Genomic DNA, 15,476 nt, shown 5'->3' with positions numbered 1-15,476 from the left:
AGTGACCCATGGAACTGTCCCATCAGCCTCCAAATTTGTCATATATTCTTGCTGGTCTATGGTATGACAGGGTCATTACTGTCAAATTCCTCTCTTGCAGCAGAGTCAGTCGCTGAGGAGTGTGACTAATGTTGCTAATTAGCCGGCGTGTTATCACAACTGCTGTGCTTCTCTCTTTACATTATTTCTAGTGAATATCAGTCTGGGGATTGCAAATTCCTTGCCTTAATTCCACTGATTTAAATTGAATTAGACCTGCCAAAAATTCTGTCCTAGAGCAAAGGGAGTTTGAGGGGTTTGTTTTACTTGGCTTTTTTTTCCTTTTTATTGTTTGGTGTTTTTTAATCACTGACATCAACACAATATCCTCCTTGCTATCTGGATGCTGAAATTAAGGGTTTTTTGCATTATTAAGGTGAAGAACTATACTGCTTCTGGCATATCTCATGCCAGTAACAAGTCCTATGGAGTTCCACAGTTTACTTTTCTGAACTCCTGTGTATGTGTATTACACAACAAATTAGCCATATCATAGCTGAGAATTTAGGAATAACTGAATTGCAGAAGGATCCTGTGTATCCCAAATTGTTTAGTTAAGGGCTCAAGCTTTTAGTGCTCACACACACAACTGCAAAAAAAGTGTCTTTTTTTTTTTTTTGTAGAGAATAGGTTTGTATCTCTCAAAGATGATAAATAGGTTATTGTTCTCATGGACTTTTCACACAAGGAGTGTATGGTAGTTGGCCTGTGGAATAATAAACATTGAGTGGCTGAATAATAGAAAGCAGATGTGCCAAGAATGCCAGGCAAGACATTTGAAAGCTGTGCTATAAATTGGACCTTTCAACAAGGGGCCAAAGCTTGTGTGACCACCTTACACATTTAAAAATGGAGGCTAAATAGGAAAGTATGTATATGTATGTAAAGTATGTATAAAGGTGTATAAATCAATGAAATTTAATATTGTGTAGAAAAATGATGGCAAGTATTCCATGATTTTCTCATATCTTCTACATGTTTCCCACTTGTGATTTTTCTTTTGATGTTGTCAAATGAGAAAAATGAAACAAAATCCATTTGTATTTGGCTTAAAAATTCTAACCAGTCCAGCTCCATTAAATCTTCTGGGAACTCCCCCCTGACTTTTGGTGGTCCAGGCTACTGAAAAGGACCTGTCACTGGAGGTTCACTAAGACATGAAGATTAGAAGATTGAGTATCTATCTATCTATCTATCTATCTATCTATCTATCTATCTATCTATCTATCTAATTACATACCTACTATCTTTGTCTTGAGCTGTATTTTCATAGAAGACTAAGACACGTAAATGTAATGGCATGTAAATTGGTATTATTTTTGCCTAGTTAATGCCACTTAGATTGAAAACTCTATTTTTGAAAACAGGATAGTGCCTGGTTTGTAATACTGTATTTGTTTTGTATGTCTTATCATCTGGTTGTTTGAGTTTGGCTGCAGTGCAGCTGGTAGGAAGGGCTGTCTGTCTGTAAAGCAGCAGCTCCATAAGCTGCGGTGATGGTGCTGGTGAAACACAGACTGCAGTGTGGCTTGGGGAGTGGTGGCTTCCAGCTGTGCTTAGCACTTGAAATGTGCTGGTTGAAATGTGCAGGTCCCTCCCTGGTGAAGGGACTGGAGCTCAAGTCCTGTGAGGAGCAGCTAAAAGAGCTGAGGAGGAGGCTCAGGGGAGACCTTATTGCTCTCTACAACTCCCTGGAAGGAGGTTGTAGCCGTGTGAGGGTTTGTCTCTTCTCAACCCGAACATGTTACCCAGCAAAAGTAATTCATCTTGCATTTGATGCAGAAATGGAGGACAAAATCTCTTTAACTTAATGGGAATAATGTAAGAAAGAATAGTTTGTACCATGAGAATAACAGTCTAGATTTTGCTTCTAAGTCTAGATGTTGGAAGTGATTTTGTGTCTGACAGGCTGAAATGGTACACATTGAAATGTAGTCAGCTTCCCTCAGTGTGGCTTAGTAATTGCCAGGGACAGAGCTCTGTTCCATCCATTCAGTCATTTCCTGCCTAGTGGATGTGGAAAGTTTCCTCTTTATCCAAAGCTGTTATATTTATTGTATTTTATGTGTGTGTATATATGTATATGGATATATATATATATGTTGATATAAAAAATATTTTGGTATTTTCTAGTTACTCCTTTTATGCACTTGTTACAAAGGAACACCCTCTCTCCGACAGCTTTAACAGGGATGAGGGCATGAAAAGAAATGTGCGATGCAAGCTGGCAGTGCTTTTCTCTCCCCTTCAATGGGGAAGCAACCATAATCTTTAGAATGAAGCCACAGTGAAAGAAGAATTGAAGAGGATGCTCTTTATCTGGTAGGCAAGAATAGCTACAAAAAATGTCTAGAAAACATCTCATCCACTGAAGGCTGAAGAATTTTGGTCTCCTGAACTCCTTACAGCTGACTCTGAAGGTGAGTTACATCACTGAGTTCTGTGGGAACCGACTGAAGAGAAACTGCAGTGTTGTCATTAGGACCTGATTTGCAAACAGAATTACTGATCTCCTTGTATTGAGCACTTGTCAGAGAAATATGGAGAATGCACACGAGGAATCAACAAGTCTCACCTCTGCAATGGGAAACCTTTACCCCAAGTTCAGTTAAGACATTCTTACTAGAGCATATATTGACATAAACGTATGAAAGACGATGACAGCACCTTGTCTGGTACTAAGATTATGGGATGCCTTTGCTTTGCTAGTATGTCCCTGCTGATGGATGCCAGGGCAGGAGAAGGAGGTGTCACCACATCCCCACATGGGAACACATCCTCTCCCCAGCTGCAGCCAAGAGCAAAAAGGAGGGAGCTGGGGGATAGGTAGAGAAATCTGCACCCAAACAAATGGGGCTCAAAAAAGATGGTCAAATAAGCTTACAGCAACTGTACTTGTAAGTTGTGGGTGCCTGTGGGAAGTGAAAATGCAGTTACTTGTGGATATAAACTGGCTTAAAACAGAGGGTAGAACTTGAATCACAGCACTACTTTGGTACAAATGTAAGGAAAGGCAAATGATAAGCAGGGTCTTGAAGTTAAGTAAGGCATTGGTAGAAATAAGGAAAATAATACTGAGTTCACTCTGTGCAGTACAGGAACAAATTTATATATATATATTGTGTTTATACAAACACAGACATATAAATCCTCTGGGAAGTGGCATTTTGACAGGAGAAGCCTCCAAGAAGGCAACTTGTCTGTTAACACTAAGTCTTGATGAACCTTGTCTGTACACAGCTGAATCTGTAAGCAATGCAGACACAGTGCATTTGTTTTCTTTTTCTTTCTATGGTCAGAACATTATTGGACTTTTTTTTTCCTGAGCTCTACTATTAATTAAAAAGTATTGTCAAGGGTGCTGTTTCACTGATGATTCTCAGTTTACAGATAACTTCTCTAATTTAAAAACTATTCTGGAGACTGAACCCTGCCAAAATACAGTGATTAATTAATATAGGTGTGTGTAAAGTACATATTAGCCCTATGGCACAGGTATGGAGTCTCTCTGGATGATGCAAACTTCAAGGTTCATGCAGTGAGAACAGAGATATAGTACAGATTATAGCTATTCCTGGTTTGAATGGTTCTTCCACAAAGGGTTGGCATAGAATTTAATGCTCTCAGCCCTTAGTTTTGCCATCACATTGATTTAACTGTACATTATTATTATTATCATCCCTGTCACTGCATTTGGATGCTTCCCATTGCTTTCAGAAAGGGCATGCCAGATTTTTATCAGCTAAACGTACACCATTGAGACAGGCAGTTTCTGTTTCTGTTTGGACTGACAAAATTCCTGTTGGATTAAATGTTCTAAGATGAATTTGGTATTTGGATGTGCAGTAAAAGAAAGAAAAGGATGGAAGAACCGCGCTCTGGCCTTTCCCTGGATAATCTTCCTTGCCAAGACTGGAGAGCTGAAAATTTTGTGGACTGACACAGTTTCTTATGTATCACTTCTAGCTGAAGTGAGTCCTCCCGAGAGCACTCTACAACATGACAGACAAGTGTTCCACTCACCTCCTCTAGTTGCTTTGCTTCCCTCCTTCCTCTGGAGATGGGTGAACCTATTGCTCTCTCCAGCATGTCATCCCACATTTCCTTTAACACTCTTGGAGAGCTGCCTGAGCATCACTCACTGCCCAGGTAATTAATTGGAAAGCCCTACCACTTTCTTGCTTTAAAAGGCAGAGATTTGGCTTTGTAGTGCTAATGGGATTGAATGTCATTTGTGGGATTTGCTTAATCATGGCATATTGACTTTCTGCCTAAATCAAATTACTTTTATCCATATTGATTGCACGGTTATAAAATCCCTGTGAAAATCTTTTTATTAAATGTTATAAATCTCCCTGCTAATACGATGTAAGTGCCCCATTGTTTTCACTTGGTGCTTTAATGAGCAAATCAGTTCTTGCAATTTAATCATACACTAAAGGCTGAAGTTACTGCTAAAGTGACTTTTCCTTTTTATTTAAAAAGGAAAAGCACTGTGCCACTTAAGTTTAAGACTGGGAAATTTTCACTTCTCCATAACCCCAGTCAGATGAAGAAGAGAAGACTCACACTACTCCAACCTTTTTACAGGCCACCCTGATCAAGAATACTAAATAATTCTATATAATTATAGTTATTACTTCTCTACTTAAGCTGTCCCTGGAATATTCCTATGCTAATGTCCACTTTCTGGCACAGAATCAACATAAAAAATGGCAGTTTCTAAACAGCAACATATATACATGTGGCACCAGAGTGCTTGCTCTGAGGGTGATGCTCAAGAGCAATGATTGTAATCAATCATTTTCCTGATGAGGATGTTCCCCCACAAAAACTGGCTGCACTTTTGAAAGAGCCACACAGACACCATGAAACAGTTTACCACAAATTCCCTCCTTGCTGAACACAAGTCCTGGTGCAAACCCTTTGAAGAAAATTATTGCCCTTTCAACCAAGAGCTTCCTTCACTGAAAGAAGATTTGACCTGCAAGCGTGTTTTCCCACACCAGCTTTCCAACAGCCCCAACATCAAGCAGGATTCCCTGGAGATCACTCATACAAGCATCACAATCAAACTCCCATGGACCATCATGTGTATGTGCAAGCAGCACTGGACTTGCTCGCTGATCTCCAGGGGCTGGCCAGAAGCAGTTCCTGTTGTATCAGAGTTCCTGGCCCCTCTGTTCCCAGGATTTACTCTGCTTCTCCTGGTGCACCTCCTCAAGGTGTACATGGGATTAAACAGCCAGAGCCAACAACAAGAAATGAAAGCCACCTCTGAGAGTATTTCTACTCTGAGATGCTGGGCTTGATCCTCAACAACAATCTGAACACAATCTCTCATGAATCATGAGCACTAAAATGTCTTTCTTGTTACTTTGATAAAAGGATGGGCTTTGTGGGCCCAGGGTTTCTAACATGTAGCTCCCCTCCCCTTCTCCTTCAGGGTGATGATCACCCTTGTCTTACTCTTTGGAGTAGACTATCTTCTTGCCTTTGCTCTTGCTCATCTTTTATTGCATGTTTGACTGATTATTTTTTCTCTCAGACAGTCAAACTATTGAAGTATTAGAGCAATTATTTTCAGCTTTTACTCAGCCACGGAGGTTGCTGCTTCTTTTTCAGACCTGAGGTACTTATGGCAGAAAATGCAGGTCTGATTTTTTTCCCCTGAAGAATTTTCTTTCCTGTTGCCCTGAAAAAAGACACTGCCTCTCCTCGTGGCTTCCTTTTCCCCAAGAGAATCTCCCATGCATTCCAGCATGATGAAAACCAGGTCTTTCTATTGTCACCTGGCCACGGAGTGCTCCTGCCCATGTACGACATTCAAGCAGGGCTGACATCCTCAAACATCCTCAAACCAGCGCCGGCAGGCGAGGCCACTTCCTCCGACACTGCTCCGTGCGCTCCGCTCCGTGCCCTCTTCCCTGGAGTACCCGTAGGGGCCCCCCGGGGGACCGCGAAAGTGGGAATAGGCTGGGAGAGCAGGGAGAGCCCCGCACAAGGGGCTGCACGGGGGTGCGCAGTGCCCGCAGTGTCCACCAGGCGGCGCAGTGCCCGCGGGGGTGCGCAGTTCCCGCAGTGTCCACCAAGCGCCGCAGTGCCCGCGGGGGTGCGCAGTGCCGGTAGTGGCCACCAGGCGGCGCAGTGCCCGCGGGAGTGCGCAGTTCCCGCAGTGGCCACCAGGCGGCGCAGTGCCCGCGGCGCCGGGTCGGGCCGGGCGGGGCAGGTCCGGGACAGGACGGGACGGGACTCGGGGCAGGGACGGGACGGGGCGGGCACAAAAGCGCCGGGCTGGGCCGGGCCGCGCGAGCGCGGGCGGGGCGGGCTGCGTCTGATCGCTCGGAGCGGGGCCGGTACGCGCGGCCGCCGCGGGGCTCGCAGGATGCCGGCGGTGCGGCGGCGCGGAGCGCGGGTGCTGCTGCTGCTGCGGGCGCTGCTGTGCGCGGCCTTGGGGCGCTGCTACAACGTGGACGTGGGACGGCCCGTGGTTTTCCAGGGTCCCAACGGGTCCTTCTTCGGGTACTCGGTGCTGCAGCACTACCACGACAGCACGCGGTGGTGAGTGGCGGCGATGCGGGCGGGATGCGGGCATGAATGCAGGCGGGGATGCTGGCAGCGGGAATGTTGGCAGCGGCGATTCTGGCAGCAGGGATGCTGGCAGCGGGGATGCGGGCGGGGATGCGGACGCTGCCGGCATATCCATCACCTCCGGCAGCCGCACCCGCGCCCCCTCGCAGGGGCCCCGCCGCTCGCCGCGCCCAGCCCGCCCCGCCGTGCGGTGACCCAGCGGTTCCGCGGGTGCGAGCGAGTCGCCCCGCGCCCGGAGGGGTTTCTTCGCGGGGATGCCCTTCCCGAACGGGCAACCGGCGCCCGGCGTCGTGGCATCAAGGTCCGGAACACCTGGCAGCTCGTCGCCTTTAGGGAAAATGCGCGGGGTGCGAGGGTGGTGGTCGTGCCGTGTCCGCGGGACGCGTTCCTGGTCGAGGTGACATCCAGCGGGGACGCTGGCCGGGCTGATATCCCGCACTCTGCCTGGCGAGGGACAAAATCCCTGCGAAGGCTGGAGAGACGCTTTCAAACTGCGAGGCGTGTGTGCCTGCTCTTGGCGTGAGGGACTGTAGAGAAAATGTCGATGTAAATTAAATAATAATAAAAAAAGTTGATAGAAAGTTTGTCTACATCTCAGAAAATTGTGAAGCTGGCAAGCTTCTTGTTTTCCTGTTGATTGAAAGGAGCTTTGCAGCATAGTCTGTCTCTTGTCTGGGTTAGAGGCTCTTTGTTAGAATTAAAACTGATTTCTCTTAATTGGACCCAGTTGATGTCGGCTGGTGCACTGCTAATGTGAGTAGGAGCCACTGCTGCCAGTAAATGGCCACAAAGCATGTCTTTATCTTTTCTACTTAGATATGGCCCCATGACTCAACTATTGCTTTTGGAACTTGGGTGCACTGTGGTATAAATAAATGTATTCATTCTGGCATCCACTTCTTTAAAAATGAATTTCTTTCACACCCTTTAGTTCACAAGTAATTCTATGCTCTGCCTTTCTCCATAGTGGCTTTCACAGAGCATTCATTTTTCAGGACTTATCAGAAGACTTGTTAGAGGAAAAGCACCCTTGAAGAAGGAAAGCTCTCAGTTTAATGCAATGCTTAACTTTGGTCAGGAACCAACGAAGGATGCAAAGGCTGAAAGCAACTTGTATTCAGCACAGATTGCTGAGGAGTCACAGTGATGTGAATGAAATGCTGATCTAGTGCAGCACAGTGGGGTGAAAATGATAGAATTTTTTGCTTTGTATGTAGGTGTCCATCGTTCTGATTGATAATATGAATTATCTTCAGATAGCACCTGCTGGTGTGATATTTTTGGAAGGGGAAGTAGACTAGGAAAAAGAGTCTCCCAAATATCCCACGTTGTTTGGAAACATGCTGGGCTATAATTGTTGGGCATGTGTCTGAAGGCAGGGGTCTGTTAGAAGTCTGGTGCTTGAAATTAAAATCTTAAGTTATGCATACTCCACTTGTTTGAAAATGGAGCTGATTCGTGGAGCTTTGGCTTGGGCACCCAGAGAAAAAAGCAAACAACAAACACCTGAGGTCATTAAATGTTTTTAAACAAAGAAGTTTCTGGCCCTAACACCCAGAAGGATTAACAGCAGCTGAACATGGTCAGCATCAGGGCTGTCAGAAATCTTGAGTGTGGTGGGAAGGCTCCTCTTTTCATTGTGGAACCAGGGAGTTTGCTTTCATGGGTACTTCCAAGTCTGATTCCCATCAGACCTTGGGATAAAAGTTTGGGAGGTATGTACTTTTTCACTTTCCTTGATCCTAATTTGCCATGTACAGTTGTGCCCTTAAAGTTTGCACTCATCCTGAAGGGCAGTGATGAATCTCACTTATAAGTATATGCAGCCTTCTCCCAGTTTTCTGAGATGCCACTCCCTCTACTCAATAAGCATATTCTGATTGCAAGCACATTTTTTTAACACTGCTACATAATAGACATTTAAAATGTTTAATGTGTTTCCTTTGAAAAGGTTAAAAGATCTGGCTAATCTTCCTTGACATTCAAAACATCAATAGGGCTGAACTCTTGTCACTGCCTTTAGTTATGCCCCCTTTAACTGGGCATAGAGGTCTCCAGCATTGTATAGTACTATTTTAAAACCATATTTATACTGTGCAAAATCTTGTGTATCCTTTCAGAGCATAAAGTCTCTGATTTCGAGTTTAAACTGATTACCATTTGCAGGTTACTGAAGTACAGTATACCATCCCAATCAGACTATCAGGTTTCTGTTGCAATGCTCTAGAGGTATTTCCTTAACTGACTTGTAGAGTCACTGGCTGATTTTTTATTCCCCCTTCTCTTTCAAATGTGATATTCTGGGGAAAGGCTGAAGTCTGTTGCAGGGAATGTGTAGTAAAAATGTTTTGTATTCTTCCCATGATAGCATTAAGCTTCTCTGAAGAGTTAGTAGGTTTATTGTTTGGTTTTGTGTGTCAGGTTTTTTCTCTCTTCTTACATAACCAAGGAAGGGCTATGATTCCAGTTTTCTCATGTCTGTTTAGCCTGTAAACTGCAATGGGAAGTAGTTAAGCTAAATTAACTTTAGACAGTGGTATTTTGGACATTCATGACTTGGCCAGTGAAGTGTGCACTGTGTGAGCCTGCAAAAATTGTGATCAATCTTATCTGCCCATCTAATATTGTTTAATATATTAATATTCTCTTAAGCATTTGAGTGTGTTCGGGGGTTTCTTGCTCTTTATTGCTTGAGGGCTGATACCTAACATGCTTCTGATCATGAGAGCTGTGATTGCTTGTCTGTGTGCTGAGGTGAGTGTACATATCTCTGTGTGTGTATGTGTGTATCTACATGTGTGTGTACAAATACATAGTCACTGATCCATATTGGAGTGGTATTTGTAATAGCTGGGCCTTCAGTGTTTCAGTTGTTTGTTTTCCAAGACCACAAAGGCACATGTCTTTATGGTCTGCTGCAGGTTTTCAGTAAACTGATTCAGGGTTTGGTGACTCTTCAGGATTTACAGCAGCCAAATATTCTTGTAGCATGAAAGAGAGAGGAGGGTATTTGGTTTGAAATATGACATCAGATTAAGGTGAATAATCAGGCTGCTAACAGTCCTTGACCCAGAAATGGTAGTGGAATACGGGTGTTCAGCCACTACAACAGTAGTGGAGCAAGTCAGTGCCTTTGACCTTTTCTGAAATAGTTCATTGCAGTGATGGTTCCATTTAGAAGCTGGTTTTGCACACTTTTTTATGTCTAGAACAATCTCCCATCACAGATGTGCTGAGGTTATTGTAATTCTGACAATGTCTGCTTTTCCTTCCTTAAATGGGCTTTATGGCTGTAAATCTTGACAGGTTTACTCAGTTACCCATCATTGCTGTTTTCAGCTGAGTAAGGAACCAGGTGGTTGTTCACATTTGGAGCAGAGACAAGCTGAAGTGCTTCTGTTCTCTGGATGTAATTTTGAAACTTGGACTAAAGACTCAAAAAATGACCCCAGACAGTTTAAAAAGAAACAAATGTCATTTTTTGCCCCAGTAAAAAGTGCTAATAATGTGAAATCTCTCATTGCTCTCTTTTAAAACAAGATGTTACTTTATTCTCTCTCCTTTCCCCTCTTTATTCCCACTTCTCACTGACACCCTCAAATCCCTCAGCAGGTCCAGGGTGACCAATTTATCCTTTCTGGCAAAATGATCTGGCTTGAGAAAGGAATGGAGTCAGTCTGGTTCCATGGTGTGCTGCTATGAGTTTTACGGTAGAGAACGAGTCTGTTTTCCTTGCTGATGTGTCATTCCCTCAGCCCTGCTCCTCACCAGATTGTGCTGCTGCTGAGTTCATCAAGGCTGTTGTGTGTCTCAGGCTGATGGATGTGGTGTGTGCTCACTTGTGTGCAACCAGGAGGAAGGGTGGGACACACCGACCCCGGGGTGGGTGTCATGTTCGGTGATACAAGCAGTGATGCTGTAGGTGCTGCTGTGGCATTCCAGGGGAACCTGAACTTGCTGTTGTTGGTCACAGATCATAGAATCGATTGGGTTGGAAAAGACCTCCGAGATCATCAAGTCCAACCCTTGGTCCAACTCCAGTCCCTTTACCAGGTCATGGCACTCAGTGCCACGGCCAATCTCAGTTTGAAAACCTCCAGGGATGGGGAATCCACCCCCACTCTGGGCAGCCCATTCCAGTGCCTGATTACTCTCTCTGGAAAGAATTTTTTTCTGCTCTCCAACTTCAATTTCCCCTGGCAGAGCTTTAGCCCATGCCCCCTTGTCCTATTGCTGAGTGCCTGGAAGAGGAGACCAATCCCTACTCTGCATGTAATGGATGAAATGCTGGGGTTTTTACTGCGAGTACATGGGGGTTTTATTGCAAGTAACACAGGTCTTTCTAAAGGGAAGAAACTCAAGTAGGATGTGATGGCAGTCCACCCTCCTCTGGTACTGCTTTTGCAATCAGCTCTGGCATGTGAGGATATTTAAAGACTTTTTTCCCTGCCACTTAACATTGCAGTGAGGTGAGGTACCTACAGCGCCCAGTCCTTGAGCTGTGATTGCCAAATCACTGCTGATATTGTAGGCTGGTGCTTCATGTGTGTGGTATCTCTCCAGCTGCTGGTCAGCTCTGTGTTTTTCATCACTGTTCTCTTGTTAAATACAGTACTTATTTTCCAAATCTGTATGTCTCGAGGGTCAGTCACCAGTGAAGTGATTCTTACTGTTCTATGGGAAGTAATTTTAAGGAGGTGTGAATTTCTCTGTGGCCAAGAAAGCTTCTTGTCATCCATTAATATTGGCTGCTGTGACTCCGGGAATGGAATGGTTTCTGGTGTTGCTGTTTCAGTTGAGATGAAAGGGTTTCTTCTTGATTGTGTGAGTATGAATGCAAGAAGGGAGGGTTAAGTGGCCCTTCTGCCTGCTGATCCTTATTTTGGTTTGGGCACCAATATTTTTTTCACAGAACCAGTGGGATGAGGCTGTTGCTTACAGATTTCTGTGCACCTCAAGCAAAAGTGATCATAAAATAGCCCCAAAATCCACTTATCCTGCCCTCAGTTGTCTTCTATAGGAAGAAATCTCTTGAGGGGATTTCCCCTTCAAGGTATCTTCAGGCAGATATTCACAAATGTTCTAGGGGTGTCCCACAGAACAGTGTGGTTGTGGTGAGAACCTCCACTCATCAATAATCTCTGCAGAGTATTATCCACTTAGTAAGCCCTTTGGCAAAAGGCTGGAGAACTGCTGGTACTTTCTTGCTGACAGCCCAGGTAGTCCTATAGCAGTGCTGGAAATCTGTACCACAGAAATCAGACTATTTTAAACAAGTGCAGCTGAAACAAGAGTTAGTTGGAATATGATGGAAAGTTGGACTTCTGCTGCCTGTATTTGTGTCTTCAGTGTTTGTGCCAGGCAAGACTCCACAGCACTGAAATGTGAGAAGACTAAGAGACTCTAAGGGTTTGATTTGCAATGTATTTCTGGATTGATATGGTAAGACTTTCTCTGCAGTGTTGTTTCATAGAACCTCAGAAGATTTCAGAGGTGTTTGTTTTGCTCAAGGAGTCCCAAAATATTTAGGTGGAAGTGAGTCTTCTATTTCAGGCCTGCTGAAAAGTCTCATGACAGTTCAATAGGTGAATTTCTTACAACAGTTAAGCCATTAATATACAAGAACTAGTGGAAGAGTAAGCAAGTCTTTATGTTGACAAAGGAAATATACCAGTCTCAAACCTTTAAATAAAATGAAAGTAATCGGTAGATGACAAATGCCAACCAAAAAACATGTGAATCAACAAACCCCCTCCCATTTCCCTGGAGGTAACAATCTCAGGACATGGGTGAGGATGGATCATGCCAGATGGAACAGGAAGTCTGCAGAGGTTTCAGCTGCTGGGTTTTAGGTGACATAGTGTGTGATGTAGGTGAAGTATCAAATTTGAATGAATGACCATTCAGGGCAATGCAAAATAGATTTGCTTTTGGCACACATCACTCGTTGCTTCCTTCTGCACAGCCCACATGAAGAAATGTCAACCAACATTTTCTTTTTGAAAGGTGTATTTGCTCAAGACAGCGGTATTATTTGAGCCAGTAGCCTATTCAAATGTTAATTATCAATTTTTCCCATTTGGCTTTTTAAAGAGAGCTGAAAAGTCTGTGTAATTTAGGCTCCATCATGTCTCTATTTCATGCTGCATCCAAGAGTTCCTTGTGCCCTCGTTGCTGAATCGTATTTACTTTTCTTAGGTTAGAGCAAAGCTTCTTTTAAACTGGAGGTAAGTGTGACCTACATTATCTGATTGTTTTAGCAGGTCATAGAAACAGTTCCTTGCCATTTGCAATTTGAACTTGTAAGTCTTTAAGCTTGCAATATTTATTTTTGTTAGACCTCATGAATGTCAGTAAGTGAATGATAAGCATTCATCGCCTGTGTAAATGAAATGACTGGCATTTGATGTTTTGCTTGCTAGGCAGGCCTAGTGGGATTTGCATTTGGAACTATTATTTCAAGCTCCTTTGCACTTGCTCCCCAATGTGTGCAGGCTTTGTAGCTTTTAGCAATTTAAGTGTTTTGTACGTTAATTCTTCTCACTTGTGAAAACAAGACGTGCGTTGTAGGGTGCAAGAGTGCAACCCTGTCAGAATTCTCCACATGATACAGCCTAGCCCAAGAAACTTCAGGGAAAATGATCGCTGAATGTAGGGGTTTCTCTTCTTCTTGTAAATATATCAAGGGCCACGGGATAGTTTTGTTGTATCCCATGTCTGGGGAGTGGAGCTGTGCTGCTGCTTGTTACAGATGAGGCTTTGGTGCAGGAGAAGCTCTTCCAGATGACTCAGGTTGACTCTGGATGCTTTCACACTGTGTGCCTCAGATCTCCTTGTGTTTACTGGGATGGTGATGATGGATGGTGGTTAGAGGTGGAACTTCAGAGGATGAAGGGAAAGTTGTTTCAAACAGGGGAAGCATCAGTTTTGGGACTGGTGCTGGGCTGTCCATCTGTGCCATGGGAAGTCTGTGTACACAGACTGACTTTGCAGCAGTAGCTCTTTATCCCTTTAGTGGCTAAACCAAGAGCAGTGTGTCCTTGGTCAGCTCTACCTCCCAAGTACCAGGCTGGGTCTGTGCACAGGAGTGCTGGATCCTTGGCCTTTTACAGATGGTTGCCCTTAGTTCTGCCTTGGGCTTAACTTCAGTGAGGATTTTTTTATGTGCAGAAGTTCTGTCATGCCCAACAGAGCAAGAGCATTGCACAACTGTTACTTAACTACCTGGTAGTCCCCACTGCCCTCCCTGGATCTGCCTTCCTCCTGCTTAACCTCCATCCTCATCCTCATGTACCTAGATCTGGGCTCACAACCAGTTGAGAAAGATTGTCCCTTTAATGAGGAGACAGTGGAAGGATTCCCTTAATACCTGTGATTCCCTTAATCCTCCTGAAAAGGCATCCCTTAGGGCATGAGCAGGTAGATGCCAGCTTGCTAAACAGTTTCAGTGGATCCTAACACAAGTGATTAAAAAGTGCTCATCATCTTTCATGGTCAGAGCTGGGCATTGGTGCTTCCCAGAAACAGTAGGTTTCATGTGGGATGAAAAGTCCAAGTCAAGTGTTTACAGCCTCAAGGATAAATGCTGGCTAATAGCAGTGCATTGTGGAAGAGATTTACTTGTATTGCTGGTTGAGTTTTTTGCTGTTGTTTTTTAAAGCTGTCATGACGAAAAGTGTTCTGAGAATGGGGTGCCTCCACTTTCTAAACAATCTTATAAACCTTGGGCTGGCTCAAGGATGCAGATTCAGATTTCATCCTCTTTGTGGGTGTGTATATCAGCTCTGGATTAATAGGGGTGTAGCTAAAACTGAGGAAAAATGGATGCAGCTGTCCATGCCAATGCTTTCCTAAATGCTTTGGGGGGTGTGTGGTGAGGGTGTGTCACTTTAAATGTGTTATAATCCTAATGGAAATTTAATTTGTTGAAGTATTTATGCCTTCAGTGTGGAAAAATGCCTTTATTGCGGGTGGTGTTTTCAGTCTGTGGGTCAGTCTCATCATTTTACAAGGCTGCTGAGAAAAATGCTTTTTCTGAGGAAGCTCTAGCAATGTGAGCCTTGGTGGTGTGTTTGTTTTTTTTTTATTTTCTCCTGAAATTAATCACTTGTTACTTTGCTTTCATTTTCCAGGGTCTTGGTTGGTGCTCCCAGGGCAGACTCTAAATACAGCACCTCTGTTCAGTCCCCAGGAGCAGTGTTTAAATGTCGAGTCCACACCAACCCTGACAGAAGATGCACAGAACTGGATATGGGACGAGGTGGGTAGTTCCCATGCTTTGGGACAGATGGAGGGAACCAAAACAAAATCCAAACCACATGCCTAGAATCCTCTTGCCAGCTTCAAATTGGCCCCAAAACACTGAGAGGGAACCATCAGCCTTTCCTGATGGATTTTGAGCAAAAGTAGCAAAAGTGTCTTATTTTCTTCAGCATCACAAAATAACATCCCACCTGGTGCTGCTGTCCTCCCAGTGGCCTTGCTCTGTCTTGCCAGTGAATAACCAGGTAAAGGTGGATTTTTCCCTACTTACATTAAGCTGCTGTCATTTTTTCACCTGTTTCAGTGTGACTTTGCAGTGTGTTGGTGGCTGTATGAGAGGTGTGAAGTGCTGCTTTCTGCTCCAGGCAGTGCTGAAGGATGGGTGCATGGGATGACCCCAAGGGTGGGCTCATGATATCTGGGATTATTAGTAATGTGGTGGTCTGTGGGTTGCCCCATAATGCAGCAAATAATTCCTTGAGTTTGGCTTTTCTGCCAAAATGCTCTCGGTGAGAGATGTGCCTGTACACTATTGCATGTGCTCAGGTTTGACTTCAGTTTCTCTGATGTACTGTCTGAGTCAG

The 15,476-nt window shown here is 44.2% G+C and overlaps 1 protein-coding gene across 1 annotated transcript in view; it reads left to right on the top strand.

The window, feature by feature from the left end:
- Positions 1-6,332: 6,332 nt before the first annotated feature.
- ITGA9 (integrin subunit alpha 9) overlaps positions 6,333-15,476 on the top strand; it is a 203,748-nt gene continuing 194,604 nt past the window's right edge. The window contains exons 1-2 of the mRNA XM_071561537.1: positions 6,333-6,600; positions 14,763-14,890. Of these exons, the coding sequence (XP_071417638.1) occupies positions 6,425-6,600; positions 14,763-14,890 (304 nt within the window). The 5' untranslated portion in view covers positions 6,333-6,424. The remainder of the gene's footprint in view (positions 6,601-14,762; positions 14,891-15,476) is intronic.

The sequence above is a fragment of the Pithys albifrons genome, chromosome 7 (genome assembly GCF_047495875.1).
Source record: "Pithys albifrons albifrons isolate INPA30051 chromosome 7, PitAlb_v1, whole genome shotgun sequence".
NCBI lineage: Eukaryota > Metazoa > Chordata > Aves > Passeriformes > Thamnophilidae > Pithys > Pithys albifrons.
This window is presented reverse-complemented; position numbering and strand designations above follow the sequence as displayed.